At 41.9% G+C, this 22,594-nt stretch overlaps 1 protein-coding gene across 1 annotated transcript in view; it reads left to right on the forward strand.

The window, feature by feature from the left end:
• ache (acetylcholinesterase (Yt blood group)) overlaps window positions 1-21,800 on the forward strand; it is a 24,287-nt gene extending 2,487 nt beyond the window's left edge. The window contains exons 2-9 of the mRNA XM_076040452.1: window positions 9,322-9,841; window positions 11,089-11,312; window positions 11,398-11,658; window positions 12,557-12,779; window positions 14,089-14,334; window positions 16,459-16,648; window positions 17,289-17,467; window positions 18,211-21,800. Of these exons, the coding sequence (XP_075896567.1) occupies window positions 9,409-9,841; window positions 11,089-11,312; window positions 11,398-11,658; window positions 12,557-12,779; window positions 14,089-14,334; window positions 16,459-16,648; window positions 17,289-17,467; window positions 18,211-18,332 (1,878 nt within the window). The 5' untranslated portion in view covers window positions 9,322-9,408 and the 3' untranslated portion in view covers window positions 18,333-21,800. The remainder of the gene's footprint in view (window positions 1-9,321; window positions 9,842-11,088; window positions 11,313-11,397; window positions 11,659-12,556; window positions 12,780-14,088; window positions 14,335-16,458; window positions 16,649-17,288; window positions 17,468-18,210) is intronic.
• The last annotated feature ends 794 nt before the right edge of the window (window positions 21,801-22,594 follow it).

Consider the following 22,594-nt stretch of genomic DNA (forward strand, 5'->3'; position numbering starts at 1 on the left):
ATGATGAACTTCTCCATTCAAGACTATGGCTTGAGCGATGAAATGTGTTGCGCAACTAATTAATCTTATAAGATGTTTCAATGCCGCCTGCGACGTTAAACGCCCAAATATTTGGTTTACTACAAAAAAAACACACAAATACACATTTGTAAAATAGAGCGGATCTTTATTATATATTGTATATTATATTTATATATATATATATATATATATATTCATTGTTGGTGTGTTTGCAGTCTTCATCTCTTGCCATCAAACAAAGTGTAACTTGTAGTTCTGAGCTGCTTTGGCAGTGTGAGGTGATGGATTGAGGTTCCCTGTGTGTGTGTGTGTGTGTGTGTGTGTGTGTGTGTGTGTGTGTGTGTGTGTGTGTGTGTGTGTGTGTGTGTGTGTGTGTGTGTGTGTAAGCTTTTTTCACCATCGCCCCTGGAGGTGTTTTGCAAGGTAGAAAACCTGCTGCAGCGTTTTTGATTTGTTACATGATTTGTCCACCAGCGTCATCATCAACCTTCAATGTTAAGCCAGAAATTAAAAAAAAAAAAATCCTTTCTGTTGTTTATCGTGTTTACACGGCAGTAAGAAAGTCTAAGCAGCCACATCTCATGTGTGATGACTGAGTGTGGAGGAACCCATAGAAAAGCTTTGTACATGGAGCTCTATGAAAAAAGGCGGGAGCTTGTGAAGGCCAATCTTTTCGATGTTTTTTCAGTATGTTCACCCTGATGCTCCGTTATGAGGCTTCCTGTTGGTGTCCTGGGACATCTTATACATGCTACTGCACTGTGGCCAGCGACAGTGTTTTAAAATGTCATTTCAGAGAAAAGCTAAATCATATTTTTACTTGGGAACGACAGTTGGAATCGTTGGGGCTAATAATGTCTTGGGATGAGCTCGCAGTCTCCACCTGTCCTCCCCTCTCTTCTTCTGGGTGGCTGTAGTTTATAGTCTTTGCAACTATAAAGACGCAGAGTCATGGTGGAATTCAATTCATGACGATGAATTAAATGAACTCCAGCTTGGTCATTTGCATGAGCGAGATTTTAGATTGGAAGTCTCAGTCCGGCTGCTGTGTAAGTTTTAGTCTCATTTACGGCTATTTGCAATCAAAATATAAAACTACAAGGGAATCGTTTATTTTCCAAGTTTTCTGAATGCGTCATTGAGTGAGCTTGATGTCCACATTGGAGAACGTCTGTCCTCAATCGTTTGTGAAGACTCCTCATAATTAAAAAAGAAAATAATACATAACCGTAATGGCATTGGAGAATAGTGAAATTCCATCTGCAGTAGTTGCATCTTTCGATTGCTCCTCTCAAGTGCTCAGTTTTAGAATAGAATACAATAGAATAGAATGCCTTCATCAATCCCACATTGGGGACGTTGAAACTATTACAGCAACAATAGCGTGCAAAGAGAAGAAAAAATATATTGATTAAAAAGACGTAAAGTAAAATAAAAGGTTTATGGGGTAAGAAAGGAAGAAAACCAACAGGATATTTGTGTCGATATTTCCAGCTGGACCTTCACCGCTTCGGCCGTCACCACCAACAAATCACATCATCGCAGGGAGAGAAAAAAAAAAAGTAACAGAATGACGGATTGAAAAGGATAAACCGGCGTCATTGCTGGTGTTGTTCAAAGCATCTTCACAGAGACTAGTTATCAATACTGTGTGGAAATATCCAGTGGGACTCAGCATCAGTGCATTATTTAAAAAGGTCTAAAATCCTTTTCTTTGTCCCGCCCACCTCAAACCAAGCCGTGATTGGTCAATTCAGCCCTCACTCTGAAAATAAGACACACAGCTCGGCCCTCAACTAATCAATATTTTCTGGACAGTAAACCTAATTTTCTTTTTTTTCCAGTGTTTTCAGAGTCATTTCAATAAAGAGCTAAACATGAATTATATGATCGGAATTCTGATCATATAATTCAACAATACTTAACATTGCTGGATTGATTTGCTGGAGCTTAATTCAGATATCAGAGGGTTGAAGGTGGGATTAGTGAACTCTGAGCCACATCGACTGTTACACTCCCACTCACACCTCACGGCCAATACACACACACACACACACACACACACACACACATGCACGCTTTTAGGCTGTAGTAGGACCTTGTTCTCTCCCTGCACACGATGTCACAGGACACATGGAAATATGACATTTTCAAGAGTTTTCAAGTTCTAAACTCTGTGTGCGTGTGTGTGTGTGTGTGTGTGTGTGTGTGTGTGTGTTTGTGCCTGCGTGTGCACGCATTCCTTTGAGTCTATACCTCTCTAATAGCAGTGTTGTTAATTGGAAGATTTGATACCAGTCCAGCGAACAGAACCCTGTTTGTGTTGTTGTCGTTATAGTGTGGTTGTAGCGGTTGTGCAAATGTGCTGCAACTGTTAACTTGCCGCGACAAATGTTTCTCCTTTCTCACGTCTCGATTGTAGTCATTAAAGCCAAAAATAGTACCATAAGCAAAAAGACATTATTAATTGTGAATAGAACCGCAGCTATAAGATGTTGGAACAAAATGAATCAATTATTGTATTGGATTTGATTCAATGATTATTTTAACGGGCTAAAGAAAAAAAACATATATATATCATCTGTGTAGTGTTATCAACTCCTCAGTCAGTCACTATTTTGAAAACCAACGTCCCAAAAGTGTGTCTGAAAAGTCGCAAATTCCTCTCTTCCAAGTTAATCTCGAAGGAGGAGGAGTCTGAACCTCCAGACACAGGAGAACATCTGATATTTGGACTGGTACCAAACTTCATGCCTTATTTCATACCTTGAAAACACTTCAAACTACTTTCCGTCAGACAGCAACATGATACTGTATATCAAAATAATCACGCACTTCTCCTTTCTCCTAATGAAAAATGAGAATGTATGCAGACCTTGCTGGAGGTGAACTTGGACCTGGACCTGGACTTGGACTTGAGCGGCCAGTGGTGACATTTGACGCACGTTGACAAACAGCTAAATTGCCAACAATGTGTTGCAAATTGTTCGGTGGCAGCAAAACAAAGGAAACAATGGTTTAATTCAAGAAAATTGGAATCAAATATTTTCTTTTAGCAATTAATTTGGAGAAAGCTCTAATTGTGACGCAATTATGTTTTGTTGCCTATGTTTATGTTACGCTCATGTTTTTATTTTTATACACCTACATATGTGTACACATATGTATGTATGTATATACAGACATATACGTGCGCACACACAAATATATATATTTATATTTTTATAAAAATTGTCTTATATAGATTTTTATCTATATGACATTTTTATAAATCTATAAAAATCTATATAAGATTTTTTTTTATAGATTTAATCTATAAATCTTATATAAATTTATAGATTTATATACGATTTTTTAAATTTCTGGTAAACAATCAGCAAAGTCTAAAAGAAGACATGGACTTGTCAGTTGAGTGTGGACAGACACGTGATGTGCACCCACCACCACTGGCCGAAACCAATCCCCCTGTGAACTTCATGCACAAATTCCGCAGTCTAATTTGAGAAGTGACACACTTTCTCCCACCCAGTCGCTTGGTCGGGAGCCCCTCCACTGTCTCCCTCTGACCCCCCCCCCTCTAGTTTTCCTCACCCTCTGGAACTCCTTTTTCCACCCTCGGACAGTTCTGGCTGCCAGGCGTTGCTGCACTTTAGGAATCCTGGGGTCCGATGAATAAGATTGTTGTTGTTTGACAAGCGAGTGAACCGTGTTCAGAAATCTGATTTGAAATTTCAGATTTAGCTCTCCCTCTTTACGTGAAATGAAATCAGATTTCTACCCTCGTGTACTTTGTTCTATTATTTGTCATTTTGCAGATTCAGGTCTGTTAAGTTGATCATTTACCGGTAGTTTTTCTGATTTCTGTTGTTGTTTTCTCTTTGTCGGTCACTTCTATGATAACAAGAAGGTGGAACTGAAAATAACAAATGCAGACAAAATGTATAAATTAACATGCATATGTATTGTTATACCTTACACTACACTTTGCACTATTCTGACAACTCTGTGCAACTCTTTGAGCATGGCAGGGCAAAATTTACAAAAAATGTTTAATGAAAACATCCAAATGATTGAGAGAGAGCTTCACCAATATATATATATATTAATATATAATTCCTTTAGGTCATTGCATTGCTAACACAGACAAACAAGCACAATCACACCTACAAACAATTTATGGTTGCCAAATAAATCATATTTAAAAAAATATATAAAAAATAAACTAGAGATACGTTTTGTCTTCTCTAAAATATATATATATATATATATATATATACATATATATATATATACATACATACATACATATATATATATATATATATATATATATATATATATATATATATATATATATATATATACATACATATATATATATATACATATATATATATATATATATGTATATATATATATATGTATGTTACCTAAATGGATAGATAAGATGTACAAGACAGGATTTGGTCTGAATTTTATTTTTTCAATAATAAGTCTCCTGCATCTGTACTGGTATTAGTAATTAAAAAATTCACACAATAATTTGCATATTAAAATAAAACCCCTCTATAATTGATGTGAATTGAACCTTAAAAAAAAATAAATAAATACAGACATGACTTTTTCCAGCACCAACCGGCCATTTGCAGCTCCATCCCTCCATCCCTCCGTCCCTCCCTCCTTCTCTCCTGTTTATCCTTCTGCATTATCTCTTTTCCAGCCGCGTCACCGTCCCTCTCCTCTATTTTGTCCTCACTGTTGTTGCCACCATGCAGCTGTTACTGCTATTAATAATCTACGCACCCCCACCACCCCACCCCCGAATAAAAAAGGCCCCTTCATTTTCTGCTCTATTCTGTTGTGATAGTATTAGTAAGTGGCGCACACTTTAAACCCATCAGGAGCCCCAGAAGAAATCATCATCAATCAATCAATCAATCACTCAAATTGTAGAGTCCAGGTTCACCAATACAGTTTGCCTTGAAGGGCCTTACATTCCCTACGGATGCAACACCCTTGGGCCAGCATTTCTCAACTGGTGGGTTGCGATGTATGTATATATACTGTTGGCCTTTTATTTGAAGGAGACAAAATTCAACTCAATAATAAGTAATCAGTAATTAATTGATGAGACACGGTAGAAAGTGGGCTAGCGTTGTTATTTTTTCGGGAATAAATTTGAGTGCTGTGCAATAAAATTGGGTCATGAATTCATTAAAAGGAAATAAATGTGGGTGCTGCGACTCCGCCAGTTGAAAGCCACTGGCTTAGAACCTTCCCTCTGTGACAGGGAGACTTGCAATGGTGGAGTCACATGACTGGGTTGTAAAAGTACAGCTACAGTTTGTAGTGGAGGTTGATTGTCATTATTCAGTCTTTAATTCATCATACGTGTGCGTTAACGTATTGTCTTTTCACATTTTGGACGTAGTGGAGATACTAAATTCTTTGTCGATCATCAGCATAACCTGAGATTTTTTATCAGTAGATTTATCTTGGCAACAGCTCGAGTCCAAAATATGTTTTCTCAGTTTTGCTTAGGATTCTGATACCAGTGAGTTGGCTTCCATGAAGTAGCCACAGGGTTCTTCAAAAAACGATTTGTCCTCCTGAATGTGATAATCGTTTCATTTGGTATGATTCACATTGATGTGATGCTTAAAGCGGAACATTTTTCTCACCTTCCATCCTTTGAGCCACCTTTTAAACACTTTCTAGGAGCGCTATAGTACCCGGATGCATGCAATAAATACAAACAACAAATGTTCCATCGACCATGCCAGGCTATTATTAACATGAGTCAAGCAAAGAGTGTGTGCTCTAAATTATTTCAATCCTCCCATCTTTTTCCAATGATCAGATCTTTATTTTTCATCCAGGACTCCAGTGAAGCATGTTTAGCATTTTGCCAGTGTGCAGGTACATTTGTGATTTACTAATTATTATCTGTTTCTGTGGGAATTTGAGAATAGCATCTGGACTTCAGACCGCTTTGTGTTTGACAGGAAGACTACAACGACTAGGCAGAACCTGAAAAGCACATTGTTCTTTAGCAGTGACATTTTACTTTGAACTCAAAATGATTACTAATATTATTGCAGAAGAAGACATCACTTAAAGTAAGTGTTTTCGTTTTAGAGCCAGGGTTAAGGGTGGTAGTAGCTGTAGTGCTTTGAAATGTTGCGGCTACTCCGACACCATAGATGTGTGATTTTGTATGTCAGGTGAAAATGTGTTGGTGTTTTATGTTGACATGCTAATGCCTATGATTTTGTCTCTGGAAACAAACAAATTATAACGTGTAGACTGTAATATTTTTTTATGTGAGTACTTTAAACCCAAAGTGCTGTATCTAATGCACAACCTGGCAACCTACTATTTGATTGTGCCTCATGTCTATCTGGAGACAGTTGTTGCCACCTCTCAGGTCAGAGGCAGTTGTTTATATTTTGTAATGTATGGTTGCCGTAGCAACAGGATTAGACCGGAGGTTCTGTAAAAGGTTGAGTGTGTGTGCGTGTGTGTGTGTGTGTGGGCGCTCGTGTGTGTGTGCTTGTGCATTATGTGTGTGTATGTGCTTGTGTGTGCATTTAGTTTCCACACGTGTGTCACTTTGGTGACTTCATATTGTTACTTGTAACTCTCGGCGGTACACAGGTTTTCTCTGGGTACTCTTACTTCTCAGCAAAGTTCAAATACATGCATGTTAGTCAAAATGGGAACACTGGTTGGTGTAAGTGCAAGTGCGAGTGCTTGTTGTTCTGTCCATGCGGCACTGCGATAAACTGGAGACTTATCCAGGGTGTTCCCCACCTTGGCCCCAAGACAGCTGGGAGAGGTTCCAGCAGCCCCTGAACCAGAGTGCAGGGGAAGCAGTCATAGAGGAGGAGATGACACTCGTCGGTCTCATTCAGTCAAAACATTAGTATTTCTTACTAACGCTTGACAAATATCTAGAAAGTGTGTTGTCATTGTATCCGTTCATGACTGAAATTAACCCTTGTACAACAATAAAACGTGTTAGATCCTTTAAAATGTTAAATTTCTCAACAAATTCCTAAATCATGACACGGTGGCGCAGTGGTTAGCACTGCCGACTCACAGCAAGGTTGTGAATTCGATTCTGCTCCTGGCGCCTTTCTGTGTGGAGCTTGCATGTTCTCCCTGTGTCTGCGTGGGTTCTCTCCAGGTGCTCCGGCTTCCTCCCACACTCCAAACACATGCATGTGAGGTCAATTGGAAACTCTAGATTGTCCGTAGGTGTGCATGTGAGTGTGAATGGTCGTTTGTCTCTATGTGGCCACTGTCACCCTGCTGGGAGAGGCCCCAGCAGACCCCTGCAACACTGAGCTCATTAAGTAGTGGGTATTGAAAATGGATGGATGGAATTTCTACATCCATTTGAATCACCATCATTTCCTTTGCTATGAAATTAGTAATGGCGTTGTGATGTCTCGCCAACCTTTACATGCTTTGTCATGTTGCGTGTTGGCTAAATGTCTTGGTGAGGGTCCCTTGGTTGTGTTTGCGCAGATCCACTCATCTTTTCTCCTCATTCTCTCGTTTGTTCACAAATCGTAGACTGGATTTGTTGTTGAACTGCACTTCACCAGCGACTGACCAACTTCAGTCTTGACCCCCAACTGGCTATGAAATCACCCAGTGAGACGGCAAAACTCCTGCATTTACCTCAGTGTGGGATGATCGTTTTGGTTGCTGTCGAGTCGCCGTGAGACTGAATCCTGTCCACCGATTTGCTTCTGAGGCAAGCACTCAGCGAGTCAGGAAAGGTTCAGGCGTCTACTTTCTCATGACCCCATGAGGAAGGAAATAGGAAGTCTTGTACTGTAGCTTATAACTGCCGTTTTTGGAGACCAATATCTCTCAAAAACTACCTCTGAGCAGGCCGATTGCCGAGTTGTAGGTTATATTGGCTGATTGGACTGGGGTTGAGGATGGGTGAGAGAGTGTGGGCGAAGTGCAGAAATGTAAGCCCATCAGAATCAGTATCTTTTCAGACAAAGCCTTCACTTAGGTAGCTGCACAATGTCTCGTTAGATCTACCGTTTGCTGGGCTGTGTCACTAAATAGGCAGGGTGTATTTATATAGCACATTTTCATACACAAGGCTGTATTCAGAGCATTCAAAGACAAAGTGCAGAGAAAAAAAAAGACAGCTTAAAATGCATGAATAGAACAGTAATAAAGGAGAATAGAAATAAAAAGATGATAATGAAATATAAAAAGATGAAGAAAAGCACTCAATCATAAGCATGAGAAAACAGAATTTAACTGGGATTTAAAAACATTCACACTTGGGGCTGACTTCACTTCTGTTGGCAGCTTCTTCCATGTGTGTGCAGCATAGCAGCTAAATGCTGCTTCACCATGTTCAATTGAAATACTGAAGCGTAGAGCAAAGTGAGAGATGTTCATGTGCAGCAGAGAGAATCAGGACTGTTGTCTTCAGCGCTGTGTTGAATATTTTATAGGTCTTTTCTGGGGAGCCACAGCCCACCCACACATCTGTACTGTTTAATCTGCCTCAGTGGAGAAATGTGAAACAAAGAAGCCCGAATATGTGCCTGCCTTTATACATTACATAAAGCATATAGTGGTCAGCTGATTGGCTTTGGTCAGTGTTGGACGCAGCAGATCAGCAGCAGGTTGATGCATGATGTCATGTCTTATTTGTTGCTTTTTGCAACATAACCGTTTAGTACTGACTTAATGGGAAGCAGAATTGCCAAACGGTGAGCATTGAACAATTTCATAATTGTGGACACAGACATTAAAAGACAACAATAACGTGCACTTCCTATTTCATTAGTAAAAACATCAAAACATAATGTACAGTAAAACAAAATAAAACCTTGTAGAGCGCAGTAGCATTCAGCATTACACAAAAACAGAGTTAAGAGTCTGAAAAGCCCATGGACAGAAGAGTTGAGGCATACAATTTTCATAAGTGGAGTGTTGAATTTTTATTCAACACTCTATATATGTATATTTTATACACACTTACGCATCACCTTCACCCGTTTCTTATTTGTCTTGAAGAAGAACAAATGCTCCAAGTTGGAATGGAACTGTATTGTCATTGTTACTATAATCGCATATTTTTGTTATCTATGTTTCAATGTTTTTACAAAAGAATCCCAAGGGCTCTTCCAGACTGTCCCTCGCCTCTGTCCTCATCTTCTTTCTCCCACCCTCTTCTGGTCTGCTCTCTATCAGTGTGCTGTAATCACATTACTCTCTTTCACTCCCTCCTCGTCTGTCTCACTCTCTCCTTTGTAGAGCTAAGTGGAAGCGGCGCAGCCGTCAGAGAGGGGAGACGGAATCACAGCCGCTGCTTCAGCCACTCAGGACATCTCTGCGTCAGTCATGCAGACGCTCATTCTTTTACTCATCTTCCCGGTTCTCCTCCTGTCTCTTCTGATCCCCGCCGGCTTCTCCCAAAGTGATGCGGACCTCGTTGTCCAGACACGCATCGGTCGAGTCCGTGGTATTCGCCAACCCGTGCCCGACCGCAGCCACGTCAAAGCCTTTCTGGGCATTCCCTTTGCTGAGCCTCCCGTAGGGAAGAGGCGTTTCCGTCCTCCCATGCCCAAGCGCGTGTGGACTGGATTGTACGAGGCCAACGCATACCCCAACGCCTGCTACCAGTATGTGGACGTGACATTCCCCGGCTTCCAGGGCAGCGAGATGTGGAACCCAAACAGGGAGATGAGCGAAGACTGCCTGTACCTTAATGTGTGGGTGCCTTCATCACCCAAAGCTCACAATCTCACCGTCATGGTGTGGATCTACGGCGGAGGTATTTAGTCACAACTTGCACGAAATGAATCATAATATAAATAACTTCAGCTTGACTGAATTAAAAGGTAAAAAAAGGGATTTAGTAATTTAGTTGCATGAAACATCTTGATTAAAACATTGGCGTACAGAAAGCCTGGATTCCACTGTTTTCATCAGAGCTGCTTTAAAGTCAGACAAGGGTGCGAGGTTTTGCTTTCATCCTTAATAATTTATTAAGGAATTTTACCCACAATGGCTTAATAAAATAACATAGCAGTAACTGAGGTTATTACTGAGGCTGTTACAATGACCAATTTACTTTTATGTAAACAAAACAGTGATGGGTGAGAGGACCACAATCTGTAATAAGTCTCAGTAGGGCATGATCCACACTATCCTTTGTCTGAAGACAATGAACAGGTGCAGCCCATCTCCATAGTTAGCAGCAGGTATGAAAAGTGGATTTTCAACTGCTTCTGTTGTACATACAAGTGGTCAACAACTGAAACTCCGGGATATTTATATACTAACTATTTCTTGCTAAGTTCTCATTAATACTTTATCAGTCAGTGTTCATCCTGCTATTTTTGAAGCTGTGAAGAACATATGTTTCGTTTTCTATGCATGTCAAACAAAAGTGATCCTACACTCTGTCAAAAGCATGTTGTAGATATTCAAAATCCTTTGCAGGGGTAGATGTGGAGCAATAGATGACAGTCTCATATGCTGATGACATTATATATAGTAAACAATAAATGACCAAGAACTGAACCTTGTGGGACCCCTTTATGCACTTCTTTCCATTCTTTATTTTCCGTCCAAAGTTATTGCTTTGCATTTTCTTGCAAGTGTGAGCTTGTGAGTGCGAGTTTGACCTCATCAAATTTTCATTCTTTTTCATGAAGCATAAAAAACAATAATTTGAAAACTGAATTTACCCATTTCCTATCTTGAAATCAGGGATTGTTTTATGTCTACCTGAGTCAAACCTTCTTCTTGGTCTTACACAGAGGCCTGATTGAGATCAGATCAGACCTAATGTCTAATTTCCCTACCAATAAAAAAAGAAGCACATGATCAGTAGTGGCAAGTTTATAATTAATCATCATCGACTTTAAGAAGTCATGTGCAGCTAGTCACAAAGTTGAGTGCCTTGACTCAAAGGTTTTAGATTGAAAAAGATTGAATGAGTCATCAGTAATCATTGGTGCCGCTTGTGGTGGAGCCCTGTTTCACTTTTTCTGATTTAAAATGTCCTGTTACCAGGTTTCTACAGTGGCTCCTCTTCTCTGGATGTGTATGATGGCCGTTACCTCTGCCACAGCGAGAACGTGGTTGTGGTTTCCATGAACTACCGTATTGGTGCCTTTGGCTTTCTTGCTCTGCATGGCTCCTCTGAGGCTCCTGGAAATGTTGGTCTGCTCGATCAGAGGTTGGCGCTACAGTGGGTTCAAGACAACGTTCACCTCTTTGGTGGAAACCCTAAACAAGTTAGTTCTACATGTTCAGAATGAAGAATCGTCCTATTTTAGTGTAAGGGGTCAATTCTGAGATTTGTTTCTGTCTTTTAAATAGGTGACTATCTTTGGTGAGAGTGCTGGTGGTGCTTCAGTCGGCTTTCACTTGTTGTCTCCAGGCAGCCACCCACTTTTTACCAGGGCAATCCTTCAAAGTGGGGCGCCTAACTGTCCCTGGGCCTCAGTCACTCCTGCCGAGGCCCGAAGACGGGCCACGCAGCTGGCCACCCTTGTCAACTGCAATGGAGGCAATGACACTGAGCTGGTAGACTGTTTGCGAAGTAAAAATGCACAGGAGCTCATTGACCGAGAGTGGGAGGTAAGATGAACTCAGTCATTGTTACTTCATTCTCTTTCATATTTTTAGAAGGAATGCATAAAATAGAAAAAAACAAATTTTAACTGTTCATCATCATTAGTATCTTCACTGAAAATGTGACTATCATGCTGCGAAAAATAACCCTTTATTATATTTTTTTTACATTGAGGTGGATTTTTTTTTTTTTTAACTGAAAACAAATACCTGGGCAAATCAAGACAGTGGTGTGGCTGATGGTGGTCAGCCTCTGATACTGATGCTGGTATCATAAGCATCATCTTTAGGTCACCACACCAAACTTTGTTTGATAACCAGGATGCAGATTTCAGAATACTATACAGTAAAAGTACCATTGACCAGCTAGGCTAATTGGGTAGTTGCTACTGTGCCTTCTCCAATGGGCAGAAGCATCTGTAAAGTACTATGAACTCTCCCAGCACATACTTCATTGTGAACACAACTGGCCATTGTACAGTTTAAACTAAACAACACCCTCATAAACTCATAACTCTGAAGAATTCTTTTGCTAATTTGTGTGTTAATACATTTCACAAATGTTTGTTTCACATAGAAATGTAACAGGTCAATAGTTATGAAACTATTTCATTAGAAAGAAACAACGATTTCTTGAAATTGTTGCAAGACCGCAAGATTTGTCTTCAGGCATTCTAAGAGAAACATTTCTGAACATTTAGACAAAAAATATTTCACCTACCCATCCAGTAAGGAGCCGAAGTAAGAGAGATTACATAGGGGAGTCTTATTGGGGGGGGGGGGGGAATGGTAGGGTGGACAAACCTTTTGTAAATCCCATTCAAAGTAGACTCCAAATTGATGTAGTTGCTGCTGACCCGAGGCAAATAAGCAACTATTTAGCACTTCTTGTTTTTGTCATCAGGTCTTGCCATGGCCAGCAATATTCCGGTTCTCATTTGTCCCAGTTGTGGATGGCGAAGTGCTTCCCGACACTCCAGAGGCAATGCTCAACTCGGGCAACTTCAAGGATACTCAGGTCATGCTTGGTGTCAACCAGGATGAAGGGACCTACTTTCTACTATATGGATCACCAGGCTTTGGCAAGGACAACGAAAGCCTCATTTCTAGAGAGGATTTCTTGGAAGGTAATGCTGTGCCTAGCTCAGCTCTTCAATAAGACATTATGAAGACAGTGTAGTATGCTGTTGAGAAGGTTTGCTTTTTTTGCTACATTTGCTGTGCTTTTGTAATTAATTGATTTTCTTAAAGATTCTTTGCACTCTCCCAGTAAAATATCCAGTGATAATATGTATAATTATATAAATGCTGGGGTCGACAATATAACTGGCCCGGTGGGCCAGGCGTTCTTTATAAACCGTGAGGGCCACCAGAATGGCCCAAGCACTGGCCCGGTGGGGCCAGTAAAAAATAATGCTCTTAAAAAAAAAAACGAGTACAAGAATTCACATTAATTCCCCGTGGCTCTGTGTTTTGCAATTACTTCTGTGAAGTTGTCTCGATAACTTCCGCTAACACGTTGCTTGATCCCGATCAAAGACAGCCTGCACTATGCTCTCCGCCCCCTCGCTCCCGCGGAACGCCTCCTTGCCCGGCTTCGTGTAAACAACGAAACCGATCATTTTTGGAAACGCTGAGGTCACAGCTCTAAACCCCACCCCCCGCCCTGCAACCTGAGCGGCCGTGAGGTGCAGACCACCACTCACAACAGCAGTGTTGGGCAACGGACTGTTACTGCTACTGCTGCTCAGCCTGCAGTCTCCCCGTTACCCTCCACCACAACAAACTGCAAACAATAGTAAACAATAACACACGCTGCTCGTGGATCCATCGTGGATTGTGTGCAAAGTGAAAATAAACACAACATAAGCGATTTGCAAACCTCTTTAAAAACCTTTTTAGTGATTTTCTTTTGGGTCGGCGGACTGGGATATTGAGGCAGGAACCCTAAATGACAAAAAAATTAGCAAACTTTTACTGGCACGACTCCCTGTCAACTTTAAATGGACCTTTTAAGGCTTTGTGTTCTAAAGTAACTGGAAGCAGCAGTTCAACTCCGTCGTTTATCCACACCGTCTTTTCCCGAGCGAGCTTTCTTTCTATTTATTCCCAGTGGTGCTAATGTTGGTAGCCAGCTACTGCTTCTTTAAACACGGTGTGCTTCAGATGTTCTTCTTCTTCAGCCTTCAGGGAGTGAACTTGCGGAATTATTATGATACAAATTTCCTTTATTGTCTACCCCTGAAATGTATAATTATATATATACCTTTTTACATGGAGTCTTTTTTTTGTTGTTGAAAAAAACAAAGAACAGAAATTCTGCATGGTATATATAGTATATATTTTGTGTTATAACGTATACATATGATTTGATGTGTATAAAAACTGCTAAAGAAAGCAATTCTCCAATAAAGAATTTCAAAATTTGCCCTCCAGGAATCAAACTAACTGTACCACATGCAAATGATATTGGCCTGGAGGCAGTGGTTCTGCAATACACTGACTGGATGGATGAGAATAATGGGACGAAGAACCGTGACGCTTTGGATGACATTGTGGGCGACCATAACGTAATCTGTCCACTGGCTCACTTCATTCGTTCCTATGCCCAACATAGTGCCCTCAAAGGGAATATGGGAGGAGGCAACATGGGGATTGTGAACAGTGGTGGGAACTCTCAAGGTAAAGTGTCTTTGTGTGTGCTTGCATGTATATGTATGTGATATGAGTATATACCCTTGTAGAGTAGTAGGGTGCTACTGTAGACCTTTTATCAATGGGAAAATAATACTAATGCATTATAAAGGCAAGGCACCAAATCTGACCGATAGTTGAACCTTAATTTGTTTTCTTTTCTATCATCTCTAAAAGAAAAAAAATAGACCTTTTGCGTCGTCTTGCCCATTTAGCTTTAAAAAAAAAAAAAAAAAAAACTTTTGCTACACTCCTCAAGTCGAATAGGAAGTTGTCACTTGTTTGGATAAGTGGTATATCCAAAGGAGCCAGTATTTAATTTCTGGAAAACATTTTTGACATTGTTAGAGAGAAGTAGTCACAAAGAAAACATGCATTATAAAGTTGCATTTACATTATCATTGTCAGAAGAGACACGGAAGTGATGAAACCAATGAAATAGGAAGGAATAACTGAATCAGTCCAAGCTGTGGAACATAACCCCTTGTCAAAAAGATCCTGGGGATGGTGCAAAGGGGTGGAGCAGTACCAACTAGATGTAGTTGGCCTCATGGTCAATGCCATTTGACTCTGGACCCAGGCCTCTGAAGTCCCCTTTTGAGCACCAATATGCTGCTATTCTCTGCAGTGATCTTTCATCCAACCTGAAGTTGCAGGGGAGAGGTTCTGTCTCTGGTTGTTGTATGTGCACCAGAGTTCAGGACATAACGGTACTTCCCCTTCCCTCCTCAAGGGACGGCTCTTGAAGGACCATGAACCTAGGCGTGACTTATGTAAAAGTTCTGGATTAAATCTTAGTCCATGATGAAGCTCACCTGAACCCAGGAAGCTATTGCGGACCGCCAATAGCTTCTTCAACGAGTTGACTGGGCCGCCGTCAATCTTTTAGAGGAGTGGATAGGATCTAGTTGTCGGAACTATTGAGCTTTCTTTGACCATTTTCACCTGGCTGACATGGAAGGTAGGATGAGTCCGCAGAGACCATGGCAGTCTTAGACAAAACTTTTGCAAATCCTTTGTTGAATGCCAAACTCTCTGGCCCAGCTGGTAAGCTGGAGCTGGTTGGTGCCTCCGCAGCCCTCTTCATCCAATATGCACTGCGAAGCAGATCCCTGCGCACGGCAGCACAGATGTGTTAACATTGTTGGGTCATAGTGTGAGCCGAGGGAACTGTCATCTCCCCTTCCTTTGATAGAGTAAGCGGCACACAGATGTCCCAATTGGCTGCAATAAAAAAGCATCTCCTTTCCTTTTGGCGGCAGTGTCGCTTCTCCATGGAGAGCAGAGCCCATCCCGACTGCATGGGTTCCTCCCCCTGTCCTTTGTGATCGGGGTGGTGGAAAACTTGATGGATTCCAGTGGCTGGAAGACAAAGAGACAATGTTGCTCCATCAGTGATCTGTGACTGAAGTGACATGGCAGTGGTCGCATTTGCGTGGCTGCAAACGGTTGTCGGTCTGAACAGAAAGACTAATCAAGCTAGCGAGATCCGGTGGCAAATCCAACTGAACCATTAGGTCTTGAATCTGTCTCGAGAGCCCCTTGAGAAAATCGTGGTATAATGCCGTAGAAGTCCACTCGTGTCAGAGACCAGAGTGCAGAGGTGGACAGCGTAGACGCAGCCACCCCCTGCCTGATGGTACAGAAAAAATGTAAACTCTTTACTCTGTCAGATGAGACGGGATCAAAAGCTCGTCTCAGAGCCTCCATGAAATGTTTTAGGGATCCGCAGACTGGTGAGCTGCGAGCCCATTCAGTTGTTGCCCACACCCCTCGCCCTTCCAGTGAGGTGCAAAACAAAGAAGACCACCTTGAACCTTTCTGTGGAAACGGTTGACGGGTAAAATCTGTGAGACCATTCTGGTGAAGACAAAGCTGAGCTGTGAGAAAGCGCTATAGTCTAGAAATAGAATAGTCATCTAGACATCTATTACAAGTGTTATTTGGAGTCTTTAAATGAAATAACTTTAAAATTGACAAAATTCAGTACTTCTTGGGCTACAAGTAAAAGATGACATTTTAGCAGCTTATCCAGTCAAATAGATATGTGACACCATTGCTGTTGACGGTAAAAAAGCTGCATCTGTTTTCTATCTACTGTTCTTGATTCAGGGCTCTACCTTTATCTGTTTGACCACCGAGCCTCAAACGTGGCATGGCCAGAGTGGATGGGTGTGATTCACGGTTATGAGATTGAGTTTGTCTTCGGCCTTCCACTTGAAAAAAGACTCAACTACACCCTTGAGGAGGAGAGACTGAGCCAACTTATGATGAGATACTGGGCTAACTTTGCAAGAACTGGGTGAGGAATAAATCTTTTGTGTTTATTGATAAGGAACATTCAGAAGTAGCTCGTTGTGGTTTAACGAGCTATGATTTGGCATAAAGTCATTGGTCGTCATTGTTTTATCGTTACTTTACGCGTAATTGTTTTACCTGTTTGTGGTGGTGTGATTGGAAGACCAAGCAGCCTAAATTGATTTAAACCCCTAAGATGTAGCAAAGCTTGATGGGAACAAAGGACAGATTTATTCCTCTGCTTTAAGATTTTTTAGTTTTCATAAATTTTCATTAGGAATGGCTTCAAACTTAACTGCCAAAACAACAATTGTGTATTTTAAGAAAGAGCTAATAATATCCTTCATTTTTATTGTAAAAAAAAAAAAAAATTCAAGTGAATTAATGATTTATGTGAGCACTGCAAAGCTGGTTGCTGATGAAAGATACATCCTTGGATGCACTGGGACACATTATCAGTGATATTCTTGAGATCCTCTGATGTTTGGGTCCTTCAACGTCATACATCATGACAAAATACTTTTTCTTTTTTTTCTTTTTTTTTTTTCAAAAATGTCAAACTCACGTCTTTGTTTGGACTATGACGCGACAAAAGTGGACATTACACAGTTCTCACAATGCCTTTCGGTTCTGTTTCCACCCAGAAACCCCAATGTAAATCATGATGGGCCAGTTGAGTACCAGAAGCGCTGGCCTCAGTTCACCAACAGTGAGCAGAAACATCTTGGACTCAACAGTGAAAGTGTGAAGATTCACAAAGGTCTGCGGAACCAGATGTGTGCTTTCTGGAACCGTTTCTTACCTCGCCTTCTCAACATCACTGGTAAGAGCCAAATACTGCCTGTTGCTAACTGACAACTAAGTAGCACGTAGCCTTTGACTAGGCACTGCCATTACTTTAAACTGAGTCAACTGAGTCAGTGCAGTGACTCGTGTTGATCTCCTTCAGGAGGAGCAGTCCTGCTATTCACTGGAGAGGTTTTCTAGTTATGCAGATGTCCATCGTTCAGTGCTGCACAGTAGCTTCTAACCCAGCCGTGCTTATTAATTCATTTGTTTTTAAGGTATTCTACAGCTCTGGAACACTCGGTTTTCTGTATACATGGGTCTGCCAAGTATAGGGGGCACCACTGGGAAGGGTTCTGGTTTTTTACCAGGGCAGCAGCAGGTGTTTTGCTTGTTTGCTTAAAATGAAAGAAAACTTCAATTCTTGGCCTGGACGATGGCCTCTGTCGTATCCCTGCGTGAATTCACTCCCTCAGTACCTCAGTGGCCGTTTGATTTGATTTGGATTCATTTGATGTTGTCAGTTGAGTTTGGATGTTGAGGACAAAAGCAAAGAAAAGGACAAATGGCCACTACGCATCCATGTTTTCAGAGTCATTTCAATAAAGAGCAAAACACCCTGGTGGGGCTTCAGAGACACTGGTCTGGTTGCAGCTTTGCTTTGCTTCATTTTCCATTGACATTAAAGCAACATGTTTTCTACACATCCCATGATAGACCGTTTCCTCCTATCAGGTGGCTCGCCACCTTTTCTCAACCATGTCTGTTTTCTCCTCCCAGACAACATCGACGAGGCGGAGCGCCAGTGGAAGGTGGAGTTCCACCGTTGGTCCTCCTACATGATGCACTGGAAAAGCCAGTTTGACCACTACAGCAAGCAGGAGCGCTGCACGGAGCTCTGAGAGCCTCGGCACCGAGACGACCACGACGAGACGATGGGATGGATGGAGGGATGGATGGATGGATGGATGGATGGATGGAGGCACTGAGAAGGATACATGCACATGCTCCCTCCATGGCCCACTGGTGAAGTCTAACTTCAGTCGCATTTCTTTGAGATGTTCAGTTCTCAGAATTTACACAGTCACTTTTAATCACTATTATTTATGTTATTATTATTTTTACTATTTATTATTATTATTCTTATTATTATTTATGTGTTCTCAACATGTGTGTGCTTTTGTGAAGAGTCTGGGCTATGGAGGGAACGTGTCACTGAAGGGATCTGTAGTGTGTTGTGTCAGTGTGAAGACGTCTCATCATGACTGCGCGCGTGTGTGTGTGTGTGTGTGTGTGTGTGAGAGCGAGAGAGAGAGAGAGAGAGACCCATACCACTTCACCGCTTCACCACTTCGCCACCGTTGGTTCACTCTTCTTGTGTGATTTCATATCTTTCTTCCGGACATATCAGGTTTTTTTATCCAAGGATTTTTAAGTTTGTTTTTTTTGTTTTTTTGAAGCCTTTCAGTCGTGTTTTTTCTTTTTCTTCTTCAACAATGACCACTGATGATCTTCTGTTTCGATGTCTCTCCTCAGTTATTGCCCGCGTGTTGAAGCCATCAGGCTGACCTGTGAATCGCTGGTCTCTTTGTCCATGCACCTGGTTGCTTGTTTTTTTACACTGTAGTTCAAAGTTGCTCCCTTTCCATTTGCACGCCTTCACTCTGCTTTTAGAAGTTCACTCTATATTGGAGGTTGACTGTTGCTTCTATTGAACCTCTCAGCGCAGTTTGAGATCAAACGTCCCGTCAAGAATTAAACACAAGAGGAATTGACCCTAAAATGCTGCTAAAAAGAAAAACCACAACTAAACCCTTGGCACCCCCACCAAGCATGGCTGGACTGCAGTTGAATATTTCACTGAGTTAACAGCTGCAGAACTGTCATGTTGTCTTCCTCCTTCAAAACAAAGCGGTGTTAGAATGCACCGAGAGCAGTGGATGCCGTTCACACCGACAGATTTTCATTTTTTTAATTTTTTTTATTTAAAAGTGTAATTTAAAGATGACAAAAACAAGATAAATAAGAGCCTATTTATTATTGATTTATCATTATTATAATCCTGGATCATTAAAAAGAACTCTCCATTGAAAAGACCCAAACACAAAGTTTTCCTCCACAAGTTGTTGCCAACTTGAAGCGAGAACAAAATGAAATACAAAAAAGCGACTGGAGGTCAAATAAGATGGTCCGGGAAAGTGGACATCAGTGGAGTCAGTGAGCAAAGTCGCTGCAAGATAGTGACGGTCCAGCTTCATTGTGCTGCTGCTATTCTGTGAGGTGTCACGTCAGCAAAGAAATCTGACTGCCTTAGAAATCAGGCAACAAAATGAACCGATTTGAAAAGATTCAGTTTTCATCATCAAAACTTTGCATATGTGTACTGCAGATATCTGTTAAAGTCTTCAGATATCCTGGATGAAAAGAGATATCACGACTTGTCTCTCCGTGTGTGTGTGTGTGTGTGTGTGTGTGAGTGATGTAAGTGAAGGTCAATGAAGGTCAGAGATGTTGACGCCCATCAGACGATCTGCTGCTTTTGCGCTTTATTTCCCGTTTATTTCTCTCCATCTTTCTGTTTATTATTTTCTCCCCCGACCCCCACCACTGTCTCCAACGTTGACCTTTGACCCCCTTCTCTGCCCTCCTCCTCTCCTCCACCCTTCCATTTTCCTCCCTCCATCATCCTCAACCTTCATCTCCTCCTCCTCCTCCAGTCCCTGGCTGTCGTCTTCGGCTCTAATCAGCCTCCTCCCTCCCTCGCTCCTTCCCTCCCTCGCTCTCTCCCTCCTTCCCTCCCTCTCTCCGTCCCTCGTCTCTATCTGCATTCTCTTCCACCTCATCTCACTTCTCTTCTCTCCTCTTTTTGTCCCTTCATCCGTCTCTCTTAGACGCTGCCCCTCCCCCGCCCTCCTTCCCTCCTGCTTTCTTGTTAGCCTAATGGAGGCAGAGTAATTCACTCAGCGGCCGGCTAATGTGACAGAGCGCTGGCTCAGCCTCTGGCCTGCAGCCCGAGAGGACAGGACTGCATGGATGGATGGATGGATGGATGGATGGATGGATGGAAAATGGAAGTGGAAATGTTAAGAGATGATGGCAAGGAGGAAAAAGGAGCGAGAGAGACGGGCTCAGGCGGAGAGGGTGAAGAGAGGAGGAGGAGGTGGAGGGCGGATAGAGAGAAAATGCATCACGAGAGAGAGAGAGAGAGAGAGAGATGGATGGTTACATCCAGTCCCCAGATAATTTGTCATTTGTTTAATTGATTTGTACATTTTAGTAAATTCCACTCATCGTGAGTGTGTGATGGGAGGCCCTCAGTCTTGTAGAAGCACCACAGGGTCACAGTGTTGTTGCTGTGAAGGTTGTCATGGGAAAAAACCATCGACTTCACCTCGGTGGTCGCTAGAAAATCACTTTCTAGATCAAAACTTTCTTCTAAAACACTCCCATCTTGGCCATCTGCTGCTGCTACTGCAGATGCTACTGCAGATGCTACTACAGATGCTACTGCAGATGCTACTGCAGATGTTCCACCCAGTGGAAGCAGTGGACAGTTTCCTCGTTTCACTGCAGCGAGGACACCGTGTTAATCTCCTCCATCCGCCGGTGAACTTATTCAACATTGTCAAAGCAACAAAATAATCAGTGTGTTGCTCGTAGGCACGCAGGGCTTTCATACGTGTTTCATCGACCGTATAGAACTCTGACCGAGATGTAACGTGGCCCTCGGCTGCACATTTCCGATCCAGTTGCATTCCTGCACCGCCTGCCTGCTGGTGGGTTTAGTCTCTCAGACACACCCAGATGCTGACTGGGCTTCTGGCCACCAAACTGGATTAGCTGGCGCAAGCAGACGGGTGTAGATAGAGAGGCTGGCTGACGGCTGTGTAGGGCAGAACCACGGCTCCTGGGCCGGCATTATCTGGAGACATGAACTTCCAAACAGAAGCAGCCGTGGAGATCTTCTCCACCTCAACAGCTCCACCACTCTGTCTTTTCTTTAGCAGCTTCCGAGGATCTGATGTCTTCATCTGTGTGTGTGTGTGTGTGTGTGTGTGTGTGTGTGTGTGTGTGTGTGTGTGTGTGTGTGTGCGTGCGTGCGTGCGTGCGTGCGTGCGTGCGTGCGTGTGTGCGTGCGTGCGTGCGTGCGTGCGTGTTGTACTCACCATCCAGTTGTTTTCGTCCTGGAACATTGGGAGAGAAGTGAATCAGGGTTCCGATTGGCTGACGGCTGTCCCAGCAGAAGCCCGTCTGTCAGCATGTGAAGAAGCTCTTATTGATTCAGAAGTGGGAGCAGCAGCAGGTAGTTTAATGTCGGAAAGAACCAGAATGAATTACGGATTGTATAACTACCAATTAAAAAAAAATAGTGAAGAATGCATGTGTGACCAAGCTGTGTGAGTGACAGCTACTCTCATCCAATGGGGGACTCCCGCGTAAAGACCCGCCTCCTTAGAATGCCCTTCTTTCAACCCTTATGCATGTCTTCTATCAACCCTCATGCCAAGTATATCAAGTATACAACACTTGGACTGTTATATCCTGTAAAAATTTGTACTTTTGAACAAAACTATTATCAAGATGCGTAATATATCTGTCATGATAGGTATCTTTTATGTTAGCAATAACGTAAATACACTAGTAAGAAAAAATAATATATTTGATATTTAAAAGCAGTGAAAATATAATGTGATAAAACAACAATCATGATAAATAGAGGTTATGTTTTCAAAGCAATATTATTATACTCAGTGTTGACTACTAACGAGTGCCATAAACTTTTTTCTTTCCTGTATTATTCTGTTTGTTTGATATGTTTTACAGTCCTCTGCCTCATTGTTGTTTGTTCCAGTCACAAGTAGGCCTACTGTAAGTGTTAAAAAAGGCTTCTGTAGCTTCTTGGTCTCTTGTCTTTGTGTGTCATAAATACTGAATTTAAGATATAGCAACAGAAATAAAGACATCCTGCTGCCTCTGTCCGCCTGGAGCCTTTCTTTGGGGCCTCTGCCTCTGCTGCATCAACACCTTTACACAGACAAAAATGGAAGTCAAGCAACCATCCAGTTTTCTATCAGCACATCTTGCACTCTGCCTGTCCCAGCTAATTTAGGGTGGAGGTGGGCTTCACCACGTTCCCAGAACAGACATCCATCCATTCACACTC

The sequence above is a fragment of the Nelusetta ayraudi genome, unplaced genomic scaffold (genome assembly GCF_046127955.1).
Source record: "Nelusetta ayraudi isolate G7.1 ecotype Tasmania unplaced genomic scaffold, CSIRO-AGI_Nayr_v1 ptg000061l, whole genome shotgun sequence".
Lineage (NCBI taxonomy): Eukaryota > Metazoa > Chordata > Actinopteri > Tetraodontiformes > Monacanthidae > Nelusetta > Nelusetta ayraudi.